The 25,039-nt window shown below is 37.6% G+C and overlaps 2 protein-coding genes across 3 annotated transcripts; both read left to right on the top strand.

The window, feature by feature from the left end:
• Positions 1 to 2,093: 2,093 nt before the first annotated feature.
• On the top strand, positions 2,094 to 11,148 carry LOC127424614 (methylcrotonoyl-CoA carboxylase beta chain, mitochondrial-like). Its single transcript, XM_051669966.1, has 17 exons — positions 2,094 to 2,324; positions 2,650 to 2,716; positions 2,839 to 2,923; positions 3,013 to 3,114; positions 3,223 to 3,350; positions 4,801 to 4,913; positions 5,119 to 5,232; positions 5,372 to 5,436; positions 7,878 to 7,977; positions 8,092 to 8,187; positions 8,332 to 8,404; positions 8,495 to 8,571; positions 9,877 to 9,943; positions 10,090 to 10,246; positions 10,375 to 10,489; positions 10,687 to 10,772; positions 10,898 to 11,148. Exons 1-17 carry the CDS (start codon positions 2,187 to 2,189, stop codon positions 11,013 to 11,015), a joined length of 1,701 nt encoding a protein of 566 aa, XP_051525926.1. The 5' UTR covers positions 2,094 to 2,186; the 3' UTR covers positions 11,016 to 11,148.
• A 2,448-nt stretch (positions 11,149 to 13,596) lies between these two features.
• On the top strand, positions 13,597 to 24,815 carry LOC127424688 (survival motor neuron protein 1-like). Of its 2 annotated transcripts, none has more exons than XM_051670089.1 (9): positions 13,597 to 13,754; positions 14,033 to 14,104; positions 14,229 to 14,348; positions 14,425 to 14,631; positions 14,745 to 14,906; positions 17,738 to 17,812; positions 23,978 to 24,088; positions 24,204 to 24,270; positions 24,558 to 24,815. In XM_051670089.1, exons 1-8 carry the CDS (start codon positions 13,707 to 13,709, stop codon positions 24,258 to 24,260), a joined length of 852 nt encoding a protein of 283 aa, XP_051526049.1. In that variant the 5' UTR covers positions 13,597 to 13,706; the 3' UTR covers positions 24,261 to 24,270; positions 24,558 to 24,815. The 2 variants fall into 2 exon arrangements, with proteins under 2 accessions (XP_051526049.1, XP_051526042.1); XM_051670082.1 differs by having other exon boundaries at positions 13,598 to 13,754; positions 24,553 to 24,815.
• Positions 24,816 to 25,039: the final 224 nt, after the last annotated feature.

The raw sequence follows: 25,039 nt of genomic DNA, 5'->3' as shown, positions 1-25,039 counted from the left end.
TTGTTTCTAAAAAATCCTAAATCTCTTTGGAACATCATTCCAAATCACATTTTCAGTTCTGCTGGAGGCCTACACTTTTTGTTGCGGTGCAACTATGAGATTTCAAAACTGCCCTTAGCTTTAGCCAGTTTTCATAAACAAGCATTATTATGTTGGTCCCTTATATATAGCCATATCTTTTCTCCACATAGTTATTTCATCTGGAATAATGAGAATATAAAAACAAATCTCTTTTTCTTCACATCTGGTTTGATAAGAATATTATCTTACTAAGTCAACTTTTAGATGATAAGGGTGTCCTCTTATCTTATGAACACTTTATGAAAGAATTCTCCTTTCCAGTACCCCCAAGAGAGTATGCTATAATTTTTGGTGCTATTCCTGATTGTGTCAAATTATTACTGAAGTCTGGCCCCAAAGGTCTTTTATGCTCCCCTCCCAATTTTGACAACTCAAAATGATCAATTATCATTGATCAATGTCTTTTTGTGTGTAGTAGCTTTTCAAATAAAAAAATCAGATCAGATCTTAATAGAACTCAGATCTCTTTACCTGCCTGTATTCGCTTTTGGAATAATAAATTCAATGACATAGAATGGAAAGAATTCTGGCTTAGTATGTTAAATTTCTTCTGTTAAAAGTCTCTTTTAAGATTATTCATAATTGTTACCCTGTAAATTATAAACCAGCAAAGTTTAATAACAGTATTTCACCCAATTGCTCCTTTTGTCATCACTTTCAAGAAACAATTGACCACTTATTTTGGAATTGTGTTTATTGCAAAGTGTCACATTTTGTAAAAAAGGAATTTATCCCCAAACTTCTGTATTAGCCTATTTTATTTATTTATTTATTTATTTGTGATTCCTTGAAATTAGACTCTTCCCATGTAAAGTTTATAATTATTTTATTACTACTCCTTGCAAAATTTTACATTCATAAGTGTAAATTTTCAAAGAAAACACTTTTTTTTTTTTTTTTTTCAAAAAAGATCCAATCCAATTGCTTGTAAGACTCTTTCATGGTGTAGGCCTACCACTTATAAGTTAATATAATATGCTTTAGTTCATTTCAGAATTGAATTTACTGTAACCCTCGTGATTCATTTTGTTTATTATATTTACCCTTGTAAATGTTTAATGTTTTATGTCTTGCAAATAAAATACAAAAAAAGTGTTGGTTGTCAGGCTGTCTCGTCTTTTGAGCTGTTTGACTTCCTCCATAGCGCTTTAAGGTTAAAAACTCAAAACTAAACTTCAAATGGGTCACGCGAATTTTGAAGTTGCGCCGCGATAGAGTTCTCCTGCCTGCTGGAGTGGACTCACGCACGACAGCTGCCTGTGTGAGATGAGAAGAATGTCACTGAATTTGCTTCGGCGGCCCAAAATTTCGCTTGGGCGGACGCTGAAAAATGGTCAGTACCTGAAAAACCCTGTTTCTTCAACTCTCCCAGTTTCATGTGAAGCCGCCCTGCCTGCCTTCTCCATTTCTCCACAGAATGTGTACCGCCTACGTGTTATGTGAATAGAATGAAATGCACATCTCTTGCCACGTGGTGGCGATTTTGCGTTACCGCAATACTGACGATAATCCAAAATTTCTACCGGTTTATCATGTGTACCAGTATATCACCCACCCCTAATTAATTAATGCCATGCTCCCTTCAGAGTGCCTGTCCTTTGGAGTGAGTAGGGTATAGGATCACTTTCGATTGGAATTCCCCTTATAGTAAAAAAACAAAAACAAACAAAAAAAAGGATTGATCTGTTTCTCGCCCACACCAATCATATCGCTTCTAAATAGGATTTAACCACTGGAGTCATATGGATTACTTTTATGCTGATTTATATGCCTTTTGGACCAGATTTCTGGACACCATTCACTTGCATTGTAAGGACCAACAGAGCTGAGATATTCTTCTAAAAATCCTAATTTGTGTTCTGCAAAGAAAGAAAGTCATACACATCTGGGATGGCATGAGGGGGAGTAAATGATGAGTGAATTTGTAGTTTTGGTTGAACTGTGTCTTTAAAAGGAAGAGGGGCTGTTCCATTCCAACCCATTTTCATTGGCTGTTCAAGGCGGAGCGTTTGAACTTTAACCATTTGCTCTCCGTACCAAGCGGTAAGGTCAAGGGAGTTTGCATGTTGAATTCACCCTATGATTTGTTCGTTAGATGATGAATCATGATTCTGCAATATGTTAGACCGACGGTCTCGCTCATTCGGAGCAAGAGTGTGCATGCGGCCGTCTCCAGATTATATCATGCGGATAAAGTGGCAACGCTGGGCTCGCAGCCCGACGTTCAGTCTCCACTCTTTCAGGTAGGCCTTGAATGAAGCCCTGAGCTAAATTTCTCGTGTTGCTGTGGTGCATCTAGTGCCCTTGTGCACAACATTGCCTTTAAACAACTTATCTTAGTTATGCATGCCTATGAGTACTTAAAGAGGCAGGGAAATGTCTGAGAAAACAATTCACAGACTGTTAATGTTTTATTTTGCAAGACGAATAAACTTGTACGATTACCGGCTTGTCAAAGTATGTGTTCAGCTATCAATATAGCTGTCAGATTTCAGTCTCGGTCTGATACGTTCATGCAAAAAACTTGAATATTGTGAATAACCAAACGTGAAACATTTCACATCGTAGGAGAATTACGAGCGAATGCAAGCGCTGGTAAAGGAGTTGAAGGACAGAGCAGAGAAGATCAAACTTGGTGAGCAAGTATTTACGTTCACAGCGCAAAACGGCGAATCAAGCCCTTGTATATGGACAGTTTATGCCAGCTTGTGCAGATTTCCTTGCACTAATGTTTACACAACATTGTCACTTTCAAAGGAGGTGGAGAAAAAGCACGAAACCTTCACACGTCCAGGGGAAAGCTTCTGCCTCGAGAACGCATCGACAGACTGTTGGATCCTGGGTAAACACGGACTCACTTAAAAAAAAAAAAAAAAAAAAAAGTGTTATAAATTGTGTTTTTCACTCAGACTGTTTTTTTACTTGATGCAGATCTCCCTTTCTGGAGTTCTCCCAGTTTGCTGCCTATCAGTTATATGGTAAGGAGGAGGTTCCTGCGGGAGGCATCATCACTGGAGTTGGCAGAGTCTCAGGGTGTGCATACTGTTGGATCTCTCACTTTTACATTATTTATGCAATGATGAGACTGATACTGTACAAGAGTATATATTATAACAGGTAGCCTGTGCTTTTTTTTTACAGGGTGGAATGTATGATAGTTGCAAATGATGCCACTGTCAAAGGTGGTACCTATTATCCAGTTACTGTAAAGAAGCACCTACGTGCCCAAGAGATTGCACAGCAAAACCATTTGCCATGCATATACCTGGGTAAGTTCTCGCAGAGGTTTTAAAGTGCATGGCTATATTCAGAATAGCATACTGCTCCATACAACATGCCGTATTTGTATGTTAACTGTGTATAGTATTCAAAATTATATGAATGGAATATCTGGATGGCCTTCTACATTTCCCAAAATGTGCTGCATACAACAAAGCAAACTGCGCTGGGTATTGTACCCCACAATGCAATGCACTTGACTTGACCTTCCATTTTCAGTGAAGGTGACTCATTTTTAAGTGAGTTTGGCATTTTAACACAATTAAAAATTTTATTAAAGGAATATTCCGTATTCAATACAAGCTGAGCTCAGTCGACAGGCTTTGTGGCAGAATGATGATTACCATTTAAAAAAAAAAAAAAAAAAAAAAAACGACTCTTCCCTACTTTTCGTTAATAGTTTACAATGAAACACTTACAATGAAATTGAATAGGACCCATTTTTGAAAGATTTAAAGGCAGAAATGTGAAGCTTATTTTATAAAAGAACATATTAATTCTTGTAAAACTTGTATATTATTTGAGCTGTACAGTTGTTTTAATTGTTTTTATGGGTGTTTTAGGATTTTACAGCATGACGTTGTCATGACAAAGAAGTTGAATAATTGAATATACTGTAACTCTACACAGAAAAGATTAGTAAGCGATTTTATCACACATTTTAACGTTAACATGGATATTGTTTACGTCTTGTGGCTATACTTTTAACATACATTTAGAGTATTTTAATGTTTATGGGTTGGCCCCATTAACTTCCATTGTAAGTGCCTCACTGGAACACAGATGTTTCCTTTTGTTAAAGAAAAGGAAAGAAAAGTGGATTTTTTTTTTTTTGTGGGTAATCAATGTTATGTAAAAAAAAAAAAAAAAATGCAGTATATTGAGATCAACTTGCATTGAACCCAAAAAATTCCTTTTAAAGGGATAGTTCACCCAAAAATTAATCATTCATCATTTACCTCATCATATACTCGCCCTCATGCCATCCCAGATGTGTATGACTTTCTTCTGCTGAACACAAAGATTTTTAGAAGAATATCTCAGCTCTGTAGGTCTATACAATGCATATTAATGGTGGCCAGAACTTTGAAGGTCCAAAAAGCATATAAAGGCAGCATAAAAGTAATCCATAAAACTCCAGTTATTAAAACCGAATCTTTAGAAGCAATATGATAAGTGTGGGTGAGAAACAGATTAATATTTAAGTCCTTTTTTTTTACTATAAATGCTTAATTACACATTCTTCTTTTTCGCATTCTTTGTGCATATCGCCACCTACTGGGTAGGGAGGAAAATTTATAATAAAAAAGGACTTAGATATTGATCTGTTACTGTGCAGTATTCCATTCTGAACATAGCCTATATGAAATTCTACCAAAGACTGTGTTAACTAATATAGGTCTGGTGTTAGTATACATGTTCTGGTCTGTTTTTCTGTAGTGGATTCTGGAGGAGCCAATTTACCCAGACAGGCGGATGTATTTCCAGACAGAGATCACTTTGGGCGCATCTTCTTCAACCAGGCCCGCCTTTCCTCCGAGGGAATTGCGCAGGTCTTTATGCAATAAATGTTCTGTGAACTTGATTTGTTCTATTTGTTGTGGAGACAGTAAGTGGAATTGTTATTAACATATTAGCCATTGAAAAGTGAATATCAAATATAGTTGATTGGTAAAAATGATATATATGAATATACATTAGTTTCTTGCCTAATTCTCAAAAGGAGCTGATGCATGAATTGTACTTGTCATATTTCAGATCGCTGTTGTTATGGGTTCCTGTACAGCAGGGGGTGCCTATGTCCCTGCTATGGCTGATGAGAGCATCATAGTACGCAAACAAGGGACGATTTTTCTGGGTGGACCACCACTGGTAAATGTCCTAAGGAATGTGATATGACTCGCTGGTTATTTAGATGCTTATGGTTTCTTGAACAGTACCTACTATTTAGCAGTGTTAAATAACCAATGTTATGCTTGGTCACCATTCAGTCTGTGTATATGTTCAACAGGTAAAAGCTGCTACAGGTGAAGAAGTGTCTGCTGAAGACCTAGGAGGTGCAGACCTGCATTGCAGGTTAGAGAAACACTTGTACTGTATAGGGCTGCAATTAACGATTATTTTGATAATCAGCTAATCTGACGATTACAGGGCTCCAGACTGCGACTAAAAATAATTGATTGCTACAATAAAATCTAGTCGCCATTGGAAACAGTCATGTTGTGTGTGTTCATATGTGGTTTTGTCAGATATCATCTTGTGAGTTATTGAATACATCTTTAGAGCGGCAGTGTGTCTCGAGCCGCTTTTCACCTGTTCTGTTGTGATGAGCTCGCAGCACTGCACGCTACAAAAAACCCAGCGCGAGAGAGTTTTCTTTCTTTTTTTTTATGGTGGTTCACAAGCTAAAATAGTGCATTACCGCCATCTACTGTAAGCACTGGATCAGAGACTACCCCTCTTTGAACCCCTCTCTCCCTGGACCTATCAGGGCTCAAGCCTCCGCTGGCGCTGCATTTTCAGCTTCTCCAGCGTATGCTCCAAACCCCTCACAACCCAGAAAGCGCAAGAGAGTCATGACCAAATGGCTCATTTGAACCGGGTCTTTTTCATGAATCACCCAAAAAGAACTGAGGGTGTGAAGTGAACTCAGGAGCTCAGGTTAGCAGCTTGAATCAGAGTCACTTTCTCAGCGAATCATCTGTCAGTGTGTTCACAATTGGGAATGCACACATTTCAAAATTCCATGTGTATTTCGGGCTTCTTTATAATTAAAAGACCTGCACCACACAATGGCGTGTGAACATTGATGAGACAAAAGGGGAATGCAAACTTGTGTATCTTCTCAGCTATATATACTGTTATATAACTGTTATATTAAAACTCCGATTAATGGGTTATCAGCTGTCTTCTGCTTTCTATCTTGTTTCTGACAACAATCTAAATTGAGAAATTATATGATTTGGTGACTAAAAACAGCCATTTGGCTCCTTAATGTTTCAGTTAAGGAGCCAGTGGCTCCTAAGTTTTTTTTTAGTCTGCAGCCCTGGATTATTAGAATGATTATTCGACTATTCGGGCGATTATTGCAACGATTAATCGTTAGCTCTTAACTGATATTCAGCTTGTGCCCCGAGATAAAAGGTTGTATACATGCTTACTAACAATAAAGAGGACAAAATAATCTTTTAAAAGTACCTCTAAATGATATTCACTAAATTAAAGAGGTAAATACTTTATCAAGTTTAATTCAGTAAAATTTACTGCAAAAAATCCTATTGTCTAGTGTTTTTGTGTTTGTTTTCCATTTTAAAAAATATCTAAAAATCCTTAAAGCATGATACTTAATATGATATTTACTTTAGAAGCAACATATAAGATGTTAAGAAATACTTTCAGAGATTGTATCATGAATATAAGTGTATTTTGTATATGTGTGGTTTTTTTTTACTTGTTCATACTTCTGCCAGTGCAGTAAAGACAAAATATACTGATATTCAAGATCTATTCTCTGAAAGCAAGTCTAAATATATTATGCTGCTTCTGAGGTGAATTTTGAGATATTTAAAAATATGTAATTTTTTAATATTATATTCAGTATTCTCAGAAAACAAATTTTTCTTCTGCAGTATAGCTCCCAAAGTAAATGTACGTTGTTTTAAAGAAGTTTTAGATATTTATATTGGAAAACAAGCCGAAACAAAAACAAATCAAAAACTTATTTTGTTGCTGTGTAAAACGGGCGAAGACTACCTCCCTCACCTTTTTGTTCACCTTGATCCATCTTTAACTCGCACAAAAAAAACAACTCTCTCTTCTTAATAGAGCTGCGTATTGCCGATTTTCTTTATGATAAGACACACAAAGTGACACATTATGATTCAGTGCGTCGCGAGCCATCACATTATAATCTAGCTGCAGCAAGCGTGCATGCTCGAGGGCCGAGCGTCCCCGCGCCAGAGTGTGCATCAGCTGGGTGCAGTTTCAATCTCTTCCCCCGATCGGACTCATAGAAGTGGCGCTGATCGCACAGACATGCCAGTTTCGGAGTTTGTACTTATTTACATGACCTGCTTCCTTATTATTTGAACTTTAATAAAAAATGCATTACAGATATAATGCCAGGGTGTTTCATTTAAAGACGTTCTGATATGCAAGTTTTGCTTAAGCGGAATGGCAGCTCCGGCTCTGCTTTATTTCACAACGAGAGTGCTTCTGTATTTACTTATTGTATAATTTCCTCATACTTTGCGATCTACATCACCTGAAGCTGTTAGGAAAGTTTGGAATGCATCTGGACTGTGAGCTGTTTTCTCCTCAAACAGGCACGAGCTGCAGTGCTCCTCTCACGCATCATCATTAGAGTTTGTGGTCTCATGTTACGTTAATTGTTACGTAAAAATGACTATTCGACAACTAAAATTTTTCGATAACCTTGTACTGTATGTTCACATGAATGTCTGTTTTTAGGTTGATTATGTTTATCTTACACACTTTCAACATTTGTCTCTCTTCAGAAAGTCAGGGGTAACTGATCATTACGCTTTGGATGACAACCATGCCCTTCACCTTGCACGGAAAGTAATTCGAAGCCTGAACTACAAGAAAAAACTTGATGTGAGGGCACATCTGCTCTTTCTCTTATTGTTAAATCTGTCAGTCGTTGACTGCCAAAACTCAAAAATACAGTGGTCTGCAATAATGTTTTTTAACTTACCCACTTCTAATTAGGTGACTGTGGAGCCTCCGGAGGCACCTCTGTTTCCTGCTGATGAGTTGTATGGTATTGTGGGGGACAACCTCAAACGCAACTTTGACATTCGAGAGGTATTGCTCGCAGCATGATCACTAGAATACAAGCCTGTAAGAAATGCTGCCCCAATAAACAGAATAACTTTTATTGAAGATATATTATACTACAATTCAGAAATAATATAGTTCTGAAGAAACCCAATCAATGATTAATTTCAGGTTATTGCTCGTGTTGTTGATGGCAGTAAATTTGATGAATTCAAGGCCTTCTATGGAGACACGCTTGTCACAGGTGCGTGTTTGTTAAAATAGGAATCATCTTTGAAATCGTAACATGGACTTTTTACTGAGTGTGTTCTGGCTTTGTTCGTTTGCTTTCTAGGTTTTGCCCGGATATTTGGTTACCCTGTTGGAATTATTGGCAATAATGGCGTGCTGTTCTCAGAATCTGCAAAGAAAGTGAGGATCTCTTGACAATTGTTTTGACCTTTGATACTTAGTTCATCAGTGTAATGTCTTATTTTTTTACACTAGAGTTGTGGGTTTGTATAGTTGACCCACAAATTCTGTCATAATCTACTGATCCTCTTGTGGCTTGAATCACATTTTTCTGTATGTTATTTAGTAGAATGTCCAGACTGCTTTTTATCATACATCAAAAGTTGATAGTACGGTGGCTGAAAAGTGCAAAACACAACCAAAAACAGCAAAGCAAAATAAAGCTGAAATCACAATGAAAATAAGCCACAGCACAAAAGAAATAAAGCCACAACACAACGAAATTAACAGAAAATAAATATTTTTTTTAAACACTTAAGTCATGTGGCAGTCTGACTGCGTGAGAAGGCTGCTCGGAAGATGCAGAGAGCTGCTCGTCCTACTCCGTCTCTACAAGAGTTCCCCGGTCCACGCGTAACGGGAGCGTTGACTGGGGAACTGAGCATTTTGGCATCTGAGTGGGGGCTAGAGTCTGCACACTGTGGGAGTGTGCCAGTACGCAAGAATAGCTGCAGGTACTGTGATGTCATTTTCGCAGTATTGCCTAATACTCGTTGTGTTGTAGATTATTTCCGTTGTGTTGTAGATTATTTCCGTTGTGTTATGGCTTAATTTTGTTGTGTTGTGACTTATTTCCAGTGTGTATTCAGCTTTTATTTGCTTTGCTAATTTGGTTGGATTGTGCACCTCTCGGCCACCGTACAATAGTTACTGGTGTCTTCAAGCAAAATCTTGCCTTCTTCGCATTCATATCTGCCATGATCACAAAACATATGTTGATTTCTTTGTTTGCATACAGACTTTTTCCGGTGAGGATTGTGTCCTCATTAATTTAATACAGTTCAATTAATACTGTCTAACATCTTGTGGCTACTGCTTTAATAGAATATGTTATAACTCTTTTATAACTTGTGATAAGTGGACTTCGAATTCAGAGACCTCCTCAACATTGACTAGTAGATAACATAGAGGCATCTTTTTTTTTCTCAAAATTTTTCACGTTTTCTGCTCTGAAAATCAGCAGAATGGATTAAAAAAATTAATAGTCAAAGCTGAGAGCACTATGCCCTTATTGGTTGCCAAAAGCATAATCAAATTAGCTGAAGTATTTATTAAGCGAATATGTAACTTGTGAAAATAGGAACTTTGTGAAAAATAGGCATTTATCTGTGGAAATTTCTGCAGAGTTCTGAGGTGCAGATTGTGTGCAACTAAATGACTGCCAAGCAATATTTGACTTATAGAAATGGTTCTTTATTTTTACAGGGAACTCATTTTATTGAGCTTTGCTGTCAGAGAAACATTCCGCTCCTCTTCCTTCAAAATATTACAGGTATAAATCCATACTTCAGCTGAATGTATAAGTGCTAAGTTACAATAAAGTTCCTCTGATGTTGAAAGACCAAAAAATTTCCTGAATGCCTAGTGAAATGACCACAACAATCAACCCATGATGTATTCTGTGCCTGTTTTTATCAGGCTTCATGGTTGGCAGGGAGTATGAGGCTGGGGGTATTGCTAAAGATGGAGCTAAAATGGTGACAGCTGTGGCCTGTGCCAATGTGCCTAAGATTACTGTTATCATTGGAGGATCGTATGGTGCTGGGAATTATGGCATGTGTGGCAGAGCATATAGGTAAACTTTATACACTTTCTTGCTCATTTATACAAGTGTCTAGCTCAAATAGGAAAAATTCTCAGGTATCCAACCAACATCAGGTAAGCTACCTCATTTATCAAAGTAACCCTATGTGCATTTTACAGCCCCAGGTTCCTGTACATGTGGCCTAATTCACGGATCTCGGTGATGGGAGGGGAGCAGGCAGCCACCGTACTTGCCACCATAACTAAAGATCAAAAAGCAAGGGAAGGAAAGGAGGTATGAAATGATCAACTAAAATTAACAGTTTTTATTATTTAGTACATATTTAGGGTTTGTGAAATTAAGTTACAGTATATTTGTTGACTTTTTATTTTTGCAAAGAAATTGAGTTTGAGGTTTTTAATTTTTTTTTTTTACAAATCTCATTTATACATCTCAGAATTTGTAATGATATATTTTTGGTCATTTTCCAGTTTACAACAGAGCAGGAGGCTGCAATGAAGGAGCCAATTATCAAACGCTTTGAGGAGGAGGGAAGCCCATATTATTCCAGTGCCAGGTAACTATATGAATGTTTAAATGGTGTATTACATAAAATGCTAAACTACATAATTATATAAAATTCATATTACTCTGTGTGCATGTCTTACTATCACTCTTATTGCACTTTCCCTAATTACCTAGATTGTGGGACGATGGGATCATTGACCCTGCTGACACTCGCCTTGTCCTGGGGTTGAGTCTAAGTGCTGCCCTCAATGCCCCCACACAGAAAACCCGCTTTGGTGTCTTTAGAATGTAAATCTGGTCTTGTACAGATAAAAAGATATTTAGAATTAGTCAATTTCCCTGTTTTGTCTTTTGGGCAGTGCATAACTTTATAAACTTGTTTTGTCTTTGTATGTTTGACATTAACAGTAAAATTTGTAAAACCAGTAGTTGACTGTTGTGTCTTACTGCAGTAGGGTTTTCTATTTGTTTTGTGCCGCTTTTCATTTAACAAAAATTGGCAGAAGTCAGGACATAATCCTTGAAAGTGTGCATGTGGTATTATGGTCTTTCTCAACAATTAAAATGGTAAGAATAAGTATGTGAACCCTTTGGAATTACCTGCATTTATGTATAAATATGTCTTAAAATCTGGTTTGATCTTCACCTAAGTTACAATAATGAACAAACACAATCTGTTTTAACTAATAACACGCATTTGTTTTATCGTTCTTGTACATATTGAATACATCATTCAAATATTCACAGTGTAGGTTGGAAAAAAGTATGTGAACCCCTAGGCTAATGATGTCACTAAGAGCTTCATCCGTCCTGTTAGACTAATTATCTATAAATGGAGATGATTTAGTACTGTGGCTACTCTCCCTAGAAGTGGCCCTCCAGCCAAGATGACTCAAAGAACACACCGCAGAATGCACAATGTGGTAAAAAAGAACCCAAGAGTGATGGCTAAAGACTTGAAGGAATCATTGGAACTGGTTAACATCTCTGGTCATAAGTCTATTATACGGCAAACATTAAACAGGCATGGTGACAATGGCAGGACACCACTAAGGAAGCTGCTGCTTTCCAGTAAAAACATTGCTGCATGCCTGAAGTTTGCCAAAGACCACCTTGACACTCCACAACACTACTGGGAAAAAGTTTTTTGGACTGATGACACTAAGGTTGAATTGTTTGTGAAGAACACGCAGCACTACGTATGGGTAAAAAGAACACCGCATTCCAACATGAAAACATCATCTCAACAGTATAGTTTGGTGGAGGGAGCATCATGATTTGGGGCTGCTTTGCTGCTTTGGGGCCTGGTCCGCTTGCCATCATTGAGGGAAAAATTAATTCCCAAGTTTAATCAAGATATCCTACAGGATAATGTCAGGGTGGCTGTGCACCATCTGAAGCTCAGTAGTAGTTGGGTGATGCAGCAGGAAACATTCTAATTGTTTGTGTGTTGTTAGCATGAGCACATTGTGTTTTTCTATACTTTGATATCACATTTTATGACCAATTAATGCAGGAAATCAGCTAATTCCAAAGGGTTCACATACTTTTTCTTGCCATTGTATATGCCAAGGTTCTGCGATTTCATATGCATGTAATACTCGGAAGCTTTTCAAATAAGATTAACATGAACATCCACTCGCCTCAGACCTTTGCTTCTAAATCCTCATGTGGGACAAATCTTTACAGAAGAGTTGGTGAGCAATTTTTCAGCACACCCCACACTGTAAAAATGTGAGTCACAGGTGTGGTCTATGTAGACAGTACCACCACCACTACTGTAAAACTAAAATATACCAAAATAATTTTTAATGTAAATTGTGTGTTCTCTGGAAATTGTGATGTCCAAAAGCACAATATAGAGTTCAAAACAGTGTTACTATGAATGCAAACTTTAATACAGTGAAAAAGACACTCTATTAGCATAATATATATATATATATACCTGGTCAAAAAGTAGTCCGTTAATTTACCTGATGAACTTTCACCTTTTGCTGACCCTTTATACTTCGCAGAGTTAATGTGTGCTTCTAAATCACTTGCACCTTTATTAGCAACTGACACATAAGTGCCAGCTTTACATGTCATTTATGCTGCTTCCCATGGATCTCGACCTGGACGAAAGCATGGGAATTTCGTTTGGGCATTGTTTCCACTCAGCTGTCATTCGCTGCTACCGTCAAGCAACTGTTTAATGCCGAACACAACAGTTCAACAACATTCGCGGAGAGTTTGACAGGCAGGAAATTGGCCAATAGTTGTTGCAAGCCTCTTATAATCGACCAATTGGTGTGCGAGAAGGCGGGACTTACAAAGAGGGGTTAAAGCAATGCAAATATGCGCGCGCACACACACACAATTAAGTATTAGACCAGATGCACATCATAATGTAACTAAAGCCGAATCCCGGACATTATCGCAAATTTAGAAATCCCGGCCGGACGCTTTTTTAAGGTCCGAAAAAGAGGACGTATGGTCACCCTATGTTAAAAATATATTTATTTTGATCTTTTCGATTATTTGTCTCCTTTATCTTATTTATGTATACATTTTGGATAGTTTATACGTATTTTTTTCTTCCTTCACCTGTACTTGTCTTTATGACTCAGTGATTGTATTCATACATTGTTTGATCTTATTGAACATTTATATAGAAAAAAATCCACAGTTTTAGCACATTTGTGGACGGTTCTTTACTCCCCATTGAACTATTTCACCGTGACGCTATCTGACTAGCTTAAATACATTGATTTGATATGGGATGCATATGAGCTTAACACAACGTCAAACATCGTGAATTTTAGGATATTTCGAAGTAGAGGCAAGAGTTTTCACGCAGAGGCAATCCGAGTTGCTAAGCAACAGATAAACCCACCGTGTCGCATTATTTGAACGTCATCCATATGCATATGGCGTACAACGTCAGTGGCGCATGCTGTACATGAAGTAAATTTTGCTACTCGGTTGTAAATTAAAAATTCCCATGGCGAATGGAGCGGAAGACGTAATATTTTGTCGAGGAACGGGTCATGTGAGTATGTTAACCGATTTAAATGTGATTTCAAGAGGTTAAAAATAGGTAGCTCCGATGGTGCTATGTTAGTTTTGACTTATATGTACCTGATTCTGTTTGCTAATAAGCTAACTCCTGTTGCACCTTTTAATAGCTGTTCATTAAAAGTAAAACCAACACGCCCAGTTTGCTAAAACTTTTCTGCTTGTCTTGATGGTTTTGGAGTTTCATTTGGCTCCTAGATAATTTAGCATAAAGCATATAGCTTGGTTAATGGTATCTTTCCCTCTCTTCAGAGTGATGATTCTGATATTTGGGATGACACAGCTTTGATTAAAGCATATGATAAAGCAGTTGCGTCGTTCAAGGTAATGCAATTAAAAACACCTTACACTCATAACAGATGCTATCGTGCAGCTGATCATTTTGTGCTCATGTTTTTTTCAATAACCTTTATGTTGTATGTCTCTCTGTGCCTCTTTTACTCATCAGAACGCATTGAAAGGAGAGGATAATGTGACAACGAACAAGACAAATGAACCTGGAAAGAAGCGTAAAAACAACAAAAAGAGTAAAAGCAGAAAGAGATGTAACGCAGCGCCTGATAAAGAGGTAATTATGAACAGCCTCAGTAAAGCAATGTAGGCTAGTGCATATGAACTGAAATATGTTTAAATCTGTCATTCAGTGGCAAGTTGGGGACTCCTGTTATGCATTGTGGTCTGAGGATGGTAACTTGTATGCTGCTACCATTTTATCAATCGACCACGAGAAGGGCACCTGTGTCGTCTTTTATTCAGACTATGGCAATGAGGAGGAACAGAACCTCAGTGACCTACTAACAGAAGGTTCGGACTTGGATGAAGAAACTCAAAAAGCAGCAGATGTACAACAAGTATGATGCAGTTATCAATTAGACACTGTAATTGGGAATCACCTACACTTTTAGTCATTTGAGGGTTTAATGAGGAAGTTGTTTAATATCGTCATTCTTCTGCCCAATTCTAGGTCAAAGAGGCTGAGTCGTCGACAGAGGAGAGTGAAAGATCTTTTACCCCACATCAGCCTGGTCCTCAGAAGCACAAATCTAAAGTCAGATCTCCCATGGGGCCTCCGTCTTGGGTTCCTGGCTTCCCTCCTGGACCCCCACCAGGACCTCACTTCCATAAGGTGAATATTGAACATCCCTATATATGTGGCTGCTGTCTTTCCTTACATTATAAGTCACAATAATCAGTGTTACTTGGGCAGTGTGATTCTCAACGTGCATATCCGTCTTAAAGGGATAGTTCACCCAAAAATGGACATTCTCTCATCATTTACTCACCCTCATGCCATCCCAGATGTGTATGACTGACTTTCTTCTGTAGAACACAAATTAAGATTTTTATAAAAATATTTCAGCTCTGTAGGTCCATACAATGCAAGTGAAGGGTGACCAGAACTTTAAAGGCTCAAAAAGCACATAAAGGCAGCATAAAAGTAATCCACAAAGCTCCAGTTGTTGAATCTGTGGGTGCTTTTCATTTCTGAATTTGTGCATGCTCATTTCCTTTCCTTGCTTCCTTTCTTCATTTCCTAACTCCTGCCTCTTAGGAAACGAGGAAAGGATGCAAGGAAATGAGGACAGAGAAATCAAAGCAAGATGTGTTTGTAAAATGGAATACCCAGCTCACTTATGCTTCACTTCAGAGCGCTGTCTTTGCACAGCTGCATTACCTTGGAGCACTTGCTGTTATGTTGTTGAAATTTATTTAATAAAATATTCATGATAAATCCTAATAATTCAAGATGCACTGTTGAAGTATGTTACAATTATGGTTTATTTAAACCGCAAAGGTGAAACTTGAATTAAAACTATTGTGTCAGATGTGAAGAGGAGAATTTATATGTGCGTCAGGAGCTTCGACCACAAAGTCTTCCATGTAGGATGCTCCTGTGCTTCCTCGCTGAAGCGTCCTCAGGAAGCTTCCTCACTTTCTCACGGTGCATTTAGAGAATTGATACATCCTTCATGATGGTGAACTTTGGTTTCTGGTTCACTGGCTCATGGATGGAGGAGCGAGGAAACGAGGATGCACAATTTAAGAAAAAAAAAAGCACCCCATATCTTCGAAGCAATATGATAGGTCTGGGTGAGAAACGGATCATTATTGAAGTCCTTTTTTACTATAAATTCTCCTCCCTGCTCAGTAGGTGGCAATAGGCACGAAGAACACGAATCACCAAAAAAAAAAGAAGAATGTAAAAGTGAAAGTAGAGATTTATTGTAAAAAAGGACTTAAGTATTGATCTGTTTCTCACCCACACCTATCATATGGCTTCTGAGGACATTAAATTCACCACTGGAGTTATATGGATTACTTTTATGCTGCCTTTATGTGCTTTTTGGACCTTTAAAGTTCTGTCCACCATTCACTTGCATTGTATGGACCTACAGAGTTGAAATATTTTCTACAAATCTTTGTGTTCAGTAAAAGAAAGAAAGTCATACACATCTGGGATGGCATGAGGGTGAGTAAATGATGAGAGCATTTTCACTTTTGGGTGAACTATTCCTTTAATGGGCCTCATTCATTGAAATATGAGCAGAATAAAGTTTTGTTTAAATCGTTCGTAGAGCCGTTCTGATGTAAATTCTTGAATTCATGAAAGTTTAAATATTTTCAAAACATAAGTTGGTACAAACAAAATTTACACCTGCTCCGACCACGTGTAAATCGTGCGCAAGACATCCAATTGTGTTCTTTCAGACAAACTGACATGACTTTATTTTGATAGAAGTTAAATTAAATAAGTAATGAAGAAAAAAAAATAATGAGTGAAATTAAGCTTAAAAAAATAACATAAATTAGTAAAAAAAAAAAAAAAACTTTTTACTTTTTGTTTACTTTTTAAACCATAGCCATACTTATTTAGAAATGTTTCTTTGCTGATTGCATTTATTACATAGTATATACATAGTATAATTTTTTCCCCAAATCTGCTTATCATTTTTCCAGCAGAAGTGCTTGATTATTCTCGAAAAAATTAATGCCCTCTAACATGACTGTTCGGACAGTTTTTATTTTTTATTTTATTTGATACAAGCTCTATAATTTAGATTTCATCATTTAGTATAGGCAATCATTATATCACGTTCAGTTGATAACAATGCTAACCAAGTATGGTCAGTGCTAATGCTGTTAAATCCTAAAACGCATTGCTTCAGTTGCATACACAATACAATGGGAAAAAATAGAAAAGGCACATTGTCGTATAGTTTGCAAATCTGTAATATCTTACAGCATTTCGTACAAAGATCTTCTTGTGGTACTCTTCATTTTTCTGAAGATTATTCCAGTTGCAAGTATATCACTGTTACCATCATGATTTATCTGAGAAGTTTCACAAATGATGCTGGCGATGCACTGTGAACTGAACCATAGAAGGTTAATGATGGTGGACATCCTATTCCTGCCATCAACTGAACATGTCAAACAATTTTTATTGACTTCTTGAACTGTTTGATTTACAAAAGAGCATCATATGACAGCAAAAACATGCGATGACAGCAACTCACTTTCTTTGAGACGCTTTTGCGTTTGCTAAATCAAAATTTTACGATCTGAATGCACTTCATTCCTAAAAACGATTTTATTACTGTTCTGCACGTGTTAACAGCATTTACTAGCGAGTCTGGAGCCTTCCTTATATGCAGTTTTAATGGGTGTGGATTATGATAATTGTGAATGAACGTGTACGTGCCACCTCTTTACAAATGTTTGGAATACACTAACATACACACGTTTTCAGGAAGGTCCATTTTACGCGAAAATTACCGAATTTTCTCATATATTTACAAAAGTTTCATGAATGAGGCCCAATGTTAAAAAAGCTGATTGATCACTTAAGCAGTGAGTAAAAATTTGAATCGTGGAGAGACCACACAAAATCATAATGACTAGTTTCCATCTCCCATTAGAAATGATATATTCTTACTAATACCATGTTCCTTCCAGTCGGATGGCAGACGATCACAAGGTCCTGGCCCTTTCTTCCCTGGATGGCCTCCCATGATTCCACCTGGTCCCCCGGTAAGAACCATCTGTAGACTTTTCAGATCTATTAACATCTTAAATTCCCATTACATAGGATATATTTACATTTACTGTATTAATTAGGGATGGGCAATGACGGTCGTCCAACAACCGGCTAGTCAATTAGTGAGGTTGACTAATGAGATTATTATTTTTAGTGGTGATTGTTATAAAGTTAAAGGGCTGCGCTTAGAGTCCATAAAAGTGTTTGGGATCTGTTGGACATAACATAGGCTAATTATGCATGGGGTCCATCACATCGACTAGTCCAGAGTTTCTCAGAGTTTTTTTTTAAAAACATTGATGGATAATTCCAAAATTATGTCTAAAATATAAGCTAATGTATAATTTCCTAAAAATATAAATGTTTCATTTCATAAAAATATTTCTAGACGTAAAGGGGACATGTCCCCCCACCCCAGATTATAATAGTTGCTACAGCCCTGGCTTTGTTACTTCAATGAAAATATTTTTTTTTTTTATAAGAAAAGAAAAATAGATGTAATAAAGGTTAATTAAAATATAACAATAATAAGAAAAATAAAGAGCAAAGATGTAAAATTAATTATATTTCAAAGGTTTACATTACTTAAAATATCATGGGGTACTTCAAGAAAATAATTCGGGTCAAAGGGGTTCGGCTGACAAAAAAAAAGTTTGTGAACCCCTGGACTAGTCAAGTAGTCGCTCAGACAACACACCATCTAGTCAATTTTTGTAAATTAGTAGTTTTGCGCATCCATAGTATTAATTCACAAACACCCGGGTATGGCACGGGACCCATCTTTATGACGGTAGCCCATGAAAGGAACAGTGGTGTGCTCCTTCCCTCCATAGTGCTATGGTCTTCTCCTTGGGCAAGAGAGAACAACCCTCAAGCCCCCCTTGCTAGGGTCACAGCTATAAAGGTTTTTCCACCACTCTGTAAGAACCCAGAGTTTAATAGATCCCTTTTTTACCTCTTCACTATTATAATAAATAGGAAAAAGAGATGACTCGTTAGCTGTGAGTTGCGACCCGTGTCGGTGGAGGAAGAGATCCTGGTCCCTGAGAAATGCGGTTTGCTGCGGACTCCATTATTTCAGCATGGTACTTTGGCTCCTCCTTCACCTAGGCGGGAGGTTGGAATGGCTCGATCCAATCAATCGGCTGGTCAAGACTTGCCCTTTGAATGCTCTATGTAGAATAACTGAGCATCAAATATTTCTCAGACTCCCAGTAGGTGTTGGCTAAGAGTCAGTCAAGTAAATTGAGCAACTTGTTGCTTAGTTTGCTTGAGAATATCATCCCTGTATCCCTGATGCATAATCTGCTGGAGATCCACGGTGCTGTGCATCCCTCTCTTTTGGGCTCCAAGGTGGGTGGGGAGCAGAGATGATGAAACTGAAAAACTGATTTTTTGGACTTGGACACTGATAATACTTAAGAAAACAAATGTGCCTCTATACCAAATAATGATGACTGGCCAAAATGTATCATTATTGAAGCTGCTGCTCCAGACTTTCCGATCAGCAAGCTTTGCAGGAATTGCAGGTACAGTAAAAGAAGAGAAAAAGCTTCGATCTGGTCAAATTCTTGTGGAGTACAGTAAAAAGGCCAATGCTGAAAACTTTCTACAAGCCAGCATGTTAGCTGGAGTACAGATAAAGACCTTCCCTCATCCAACTCTGAATTACAGTAAAGGAGTAATCCACACTTGAGAGCTGGACGACGTGGATGAAGAAGAAATAACACATTAATTCAAGACTCGAGGAGTAACAAATGTTAAAAGAATAATAATCAAGAGAGAAGAGCGAACAATCAAAACTAATATGTACATACTCACTTTTAATAAACCGCTATTTCCAGAAAAAATTCGAATTGGATACCTAAGTGTTTCGGTGGACCTATTTGTACCCAACCCTCCACGGTGTTTCAACTGTCAAAGGTATGGACACGGGTCCAATGGCTGCAACAACAAACATATCTGTTGCAACTGTGGGGAGGAGAGCCACGACAAAGAGGGTTGTGAAAAACCACCTAAATGTTGTAACTTCTCAGGTGACCACCCAGCTGCATCAAAACAGTGTCCCATGTGGATCAAAGAAAAAGAAATGCAGAATATCAGATGCACTTAGAGAATCAGTTAACTTGAAGCAAAGAAAATGGTGTCCCTGTGTTTACTCTGAATAAAACCTTCACCTCTGTTGCAAAAAAAGCTGTGAGAACAATAGATTTCCAGGCAGATATTACCTGGATGCACAAAGATAAACCCCAAACTATAAATTATAGTAATAATCCCTCAAAGACGAAGAATACAGGAACTCGGAGCGAAACTCTTCTAAATGACATCTATTCCAATCAGAGCTCAATAACAGAGAACCAAAAAGCAAATAAAAACAATAGAAAGGCAAGCTCTTCACAATCAAAAGCACCCCAGGACGAAACTTCAAAGACCAGGCAAACTAGAGATGTGGAAATGAGAGGGAACATTATAGAAGTCTGTCCCTAAAGGCAAAATCAGACCAACTGGCCCTATTCTTCCTAACAGGTAATGGAGAATGTTATCATCCAATGGAACTGTCATGGTATCAGGGCTAATTTTACAGAACTACACCGTTTAATTGCAATCACCAATCCTATAGCCATATGTCTTCAGGAAACACAATTACCATCAGATTGTACTCTTTTAAAAATGTTAAAAAATTTTTACCGTTTTTGCCGTTTTAATAAGAAATGATGTGATCCACAGTCATATAAATATTAAAAGCAACCTACAGGTGACAGCAGTACGACTGACTCTGCAGAAAACCATCACAGCTGTTTCTATCTACATTTCTCAAAACTCAAACTTGACACACATGGACCAAGATCACCTTGTTGCTCAGCCACCTTGTTTCTTTAAACACCCATTTCACACCACTTTTCGAATATTTCATGCTCAACAAGAAAAAGAGAAGATTAACTTTGGCTCTAGCAATGCAGAGCCCTACAACCAACCCTTCTCCATGGAAGAGCTACAGCGAGCTATAAAAACAGCTGTTGGACTAGATAAAGTCCACTATCAATTCTTAGGTTGTGTTCACACTTGTAGTTCGGTTCTCTTGGTCCTCTTGGTCAGGACCAAAAAAGAAAATGATACATTTAGTCCTGGTTCGCTTAGCGTTCACACTGGCATTTTTAACACCGAACCTAAAGATACAAAACCAAAGGTATCAGGAAAAAGTCACAACCTGATTGGACAGCTTTTATGACTTTCCGATCATCCAAAATATGCTGGCTGCTGGGTGAAATGCACTCGTTAGATTTATATGTATATATGGTGGTATTTTTACCAGCTGAGATCAAACAAAGAGCTAATAAAATGTGTAAAGGAGTCAAAAAACACCAGGAATTCCTCCGTTGCACACACAAACGAAGATATGCTGCAAGGACGGCTGACGGCGGTTCCGACGCCTGTACCGAACTGTAATGGGCAACATAGCTCCTATGATGAGAAGAACCAGGTATGCTTGAGGTCAGTATAAGGCAAATTACTTCCTGTTTTTGGTCCGTTTAGATGTCTTTGGTCCATGCTGCATTCATATATCAATCGAACCACACCAGAGTTCGTTTGGAAACGGACCGAGACCCACTATTCAGGCGGTCTCGGTCCGCTTGTTTTGTGCGCACCAAGGTTCGGATGGCAGCATTCACACTTGTTCAAATGAACCGCACTAACAGAGCAATCGCACCAGAGTTCGTTTTAATTGAACCAAACCTGCCAAGTGTGAACACACCCTTAAAGAATCTACCCCACCTCTTTCTGAAAATGCTCCTTAGAATTTTCAACTCCATTTGGATATCCGGAAAAATCCCACCTGCTTGGCATGAAGTAGAAATAATACCCATTCCAAAGCCAGGAAAAGACCATAGTGATCCCATATAGTATCACCCTATAACCTTAACCAGCTGCTTATGTAAAACAATGGAGAGGATGGTCAATGATTGCCTGGTCTGGGTACTGGAATCTGAACATCACGTAAGTAATGCCCAATGTGGTTTCAGGAAAGGTAGAAGCACTACAGATCATCTTATTTGTCTTGAAAGCTATATTCGTGATGCTTTTATTAGAAAAGAGCATGTCGTAGCTGTCTTTGATCTGGAGAAAGCCTACAACACGACGTGAAAACATGGCATTTGTATTGAATTAATTTTAGAGGTCACCTGCCAACCTTCATTTAAAAAATTTAGAGTAAAGATAGCAAACACCTTGTCCAATCTACATAAACAAGAACTTGGGAGTACCTGAAGGTAGTATTCTATCAGTAACACTCTTCAGTATTAAAATAGACAGCATTGCGAAAGTCATTGGTTCTGATGTTCATTATAGTTTATATGTAGATGACATCTGCATTTGCTACAGAAGCAAGTACATGCATACTATCAAGCGAAAAATCCAACTGAAGATAAACAATGCACTCCTGGTCAACTCAGAATGGTTGTTCTCACAAACAAAAACTGTATGCATTTCTGTCAGCTCGGTTCATTGCACAATGAACCAGAGCTGTTTATGGACGGAGTCCCCATCAAAGTCATTAAAGAGAACAGGTTCCTTGGTATCAACTTGGTCTTTTTTCCCCTCATATTAAATTATTGAAAAAGAAATGTTTTAAAGCTATGAATGTTTTAAAGGTTTTATCCAAAACCAAATGGGGAGCAGACAGTTCAACTCTTATGAATCTGTACAGAACCTTGATTCACTCAAAGCTGGACTATGGAAGCATCATTTATGGATCAGCCAGGAGATCATATATACGACTTCTAGACGACTACTGTTCACCACCAATGTATTCGACTGGCCTTAAGAGCATACAGAACATCACCAATTCAAAGTTTATATGTGGAAGCCAATGAACCTTCCTTGGAAATCAGATGCCTAAAGCTGACCCTACAGTATGCAATCAAACTGAAAACAAATAAAGAAAATCCAGCCTATCCAGTAGTTTTCTCAACTCAACATTCAATACTATATGAAAGAAAACCAAGTCACATTCGTCCATTTGGCCTACGTGTAAAAACCCATCTGGAGAATCTGAAAGTAGATCTAAACATTCTGGAGCAGACCCCCATGGGATCTCAAAAAGCCCAAAATCTATCTGGATTTAACGAGAAACCAAAAATCAAAAACTCATCCGAATGAATTTTACCAACAATCCTGGATATAAGAGCAGTGTTCCCACAATATATCCCAATATATACAAATGGATCCAAATCCGGAAATCAAGTGGCAGCAGTCTTTGCAACAAGTCAACTGTGTCAAGGCATCCGCATCCCCGACCAAAGTTCAGTTTTTACTGCAGAGGCAAATTCTTTATTAATAGCACTGAAGTTCATTGAGACTGTTCCACAGAAATCCTTTTTAATGATAACTGATTCTAAATCATGTCTGGAAGCATTGGAGTCTATAAGAACTGATCACCCAACAATCGTGAAGATTTTAAACAAAGTGTCATCTCTGGAATCAAAGAATTTTGGTATTATTTTCTGCTGGGTACCTGGCCACTCAGGAATCTCTGGAAATGAACAAGCAGATAGAGCTGCCAAAGAAGCATTATCTACAGAACTAATAAAAAGCTATATTCCATTCACAGACCAAAAACCAACATTAAACGTATACACTAAAAACAAATGGCAGTCAGAATGGGATCAATGTTTAACCAACAAATTACATTAAATAAATCCTGTTGTTGGGACAAGACACGTATTCCCTTTTAGTAATCGTTGGGGTCAAGTCACTTACACTCAATGCCGGATAGGACACGCAAGGCTCGCACACCAATTTTTACTATCTGATGAAAATTCACCAAAGTGCCCATCCTGTCAGAGCCCACTATCCATTAAACATGTCTTACCGGACTGTAACGCTTCTACATACTTGAGGAACCTGTATTATTCTGTTGACACTTTTGAAAAGGTTTTTAACCAAGTAAATCCAAATTTAGTTTTAAGGTTTTTAGAAAAAATTAATCTTAAACACCTTTTTTAGTTTTACTCTTGATTAACTAAACTGGCTCTCGCCATGAATATAGCCAAAGAAGCTGGCGTGGCGTTAAAAAAGGAAAGAAAGAATTCACAAACACACAACTCTTTATGGGACAAATACATTTTGTTTATAAAAATATACATTTATTATTGACCCAGATGATCCCACCACCTCCACCAATGAGTCCAGACACCCTGGAGGATGACGAGGCCTTGGGAAGTATGCTTATTTCCTGGTACATGAGTGGCTATCACACAGGATACTATTTGGTATGGTTGTTCTTGCATTTCACAAACATCAGTCAACATTCACTGTACCCACAAACATAATTCTGTAACCTTGTTATTTTGATCATAAGTCTCTCAAAATCTGTCTTTTATACAGGGTTTGAAACAAGGTCGTAGAGACGCTACAACATCTAAGAAGTCCCATCACAAATAAAGACTTAGGGGTTTGTTTGTTTTTATTATTTCACATATCATTGTTAAAATTCAAGGAAAGCTATTTCAATTAAACCAGTAACCTCTGCTAGGTATAGCTGCATGTGATTACACATTGTTATAGTTATTACTATAATTATTAATTTTAGTAATATGTGTGTAACATGGTCACTGTAAAATAGTGTAACAGAGTTTATGGGGAAATGTATGCCCTAGTGTATTTTTATGTTGCCTAAGTGTCCCTGTTTTCCTTTTTTTGTTTTTTTTTTCTCTCTCTCTTTTTTTCTTTATAGGGCAGAATATGAACGTGATGGTGCAGCAGACTTGATTTCAGATTTTTTGAATTGTTTGTAAATAAATACATTAAAAGTCATTGTGTTCTTTTCTACAGTGCCTTTAGCTACTGGTCATTTCAGTTTCTGATTTGTTATTGTTGGACATGAGAATCTGTGATGTCACAGCAGTGTATTGAATGGTCAAAACCATATAACCATCTGTGTTCTGTTTTGGTTGGTTACTGTTGCTATGGAAGTATAAACTTGAGGAGTGCCTTTGGAACACAACAAATTCTAGTGTCTTTAAAGCATTTACAGTATAATAAATTAAAGGTATACATTTGAGTGTTTAGTGATTAGTTAGTTTGATTTTGACTTTTGTTTTATAAGAAATAAAAAATATATTTTACTACACTGACATAACTCTTTTGGTTCTGGCCCAGAAAATGTTACATAGATTTGTTTCATAAATCCCCAAATTGCAAAAGCTTCCTCTACAAACATT

The sequence above is a fragment of the Myxocyprinus asiaticus genome, chromosome 3 (genome assembly GCF_019703515.2).
Source record: "Myxocyprinus asiaticus isolate MX2 ecotype Aquarium Trade chromosome 3, UBuf_Myxa_2, whole genome shotgun sequence".
NCBI lineage: Eukaryota > Metazoa > Chordata > Actinopteri > Cypriniformes > Catostomidae > Myxocyprinus > Myxocyprinus asiaticus.
Note: the sequence above shows the minus strand (reverse complement) of the source record. Positions and strands in the feature narration are given on the sequence as shown.

Coding starts and splice junctions, on each gene's coding strand:
- LOC127424614 (XM_051669966.1), top strand. CDS start 2,187: ATGATTCTGCAATATGTTAGACCGACGGTCTCGCTCATTCGGAGCAAG. Junction 3,115..3,222: donor GGAGTTGGCAGAGTCTCAGG/GTGTGCATACTG, acceptor TTTTTTTTACAG/GGTGGAATGTATGATAGTTG. Junction 9,944..10,089: donor CTTCCTTCAAAATATTACAG/GTATAAATCCAT, acceptor TGTTTTTATCAG/GCTTCATGGTTGGCAGGGAG.
- LOC127424688 (XM_051670089.1), top strand. CDS start 13,707: ATGGCGAATGGAGCGGAAGACGTAATATTTTGTCGAGGAACGGGTCAT. Junction 14,105..14,228: donor AAGCAGTTGCGTCGTTCAAG/GTAATGCAATTA, acceptor TTTACTCATCAG/AACGCATTGAAAGGAGAGGA. Junction 14,632..14,744: donor AAGCAGCAGATGTACAACAA/GTATGATGCAGT, acceptor GCCCAATTCTAG/GTCAAAGAGGCTGAGTCGTC.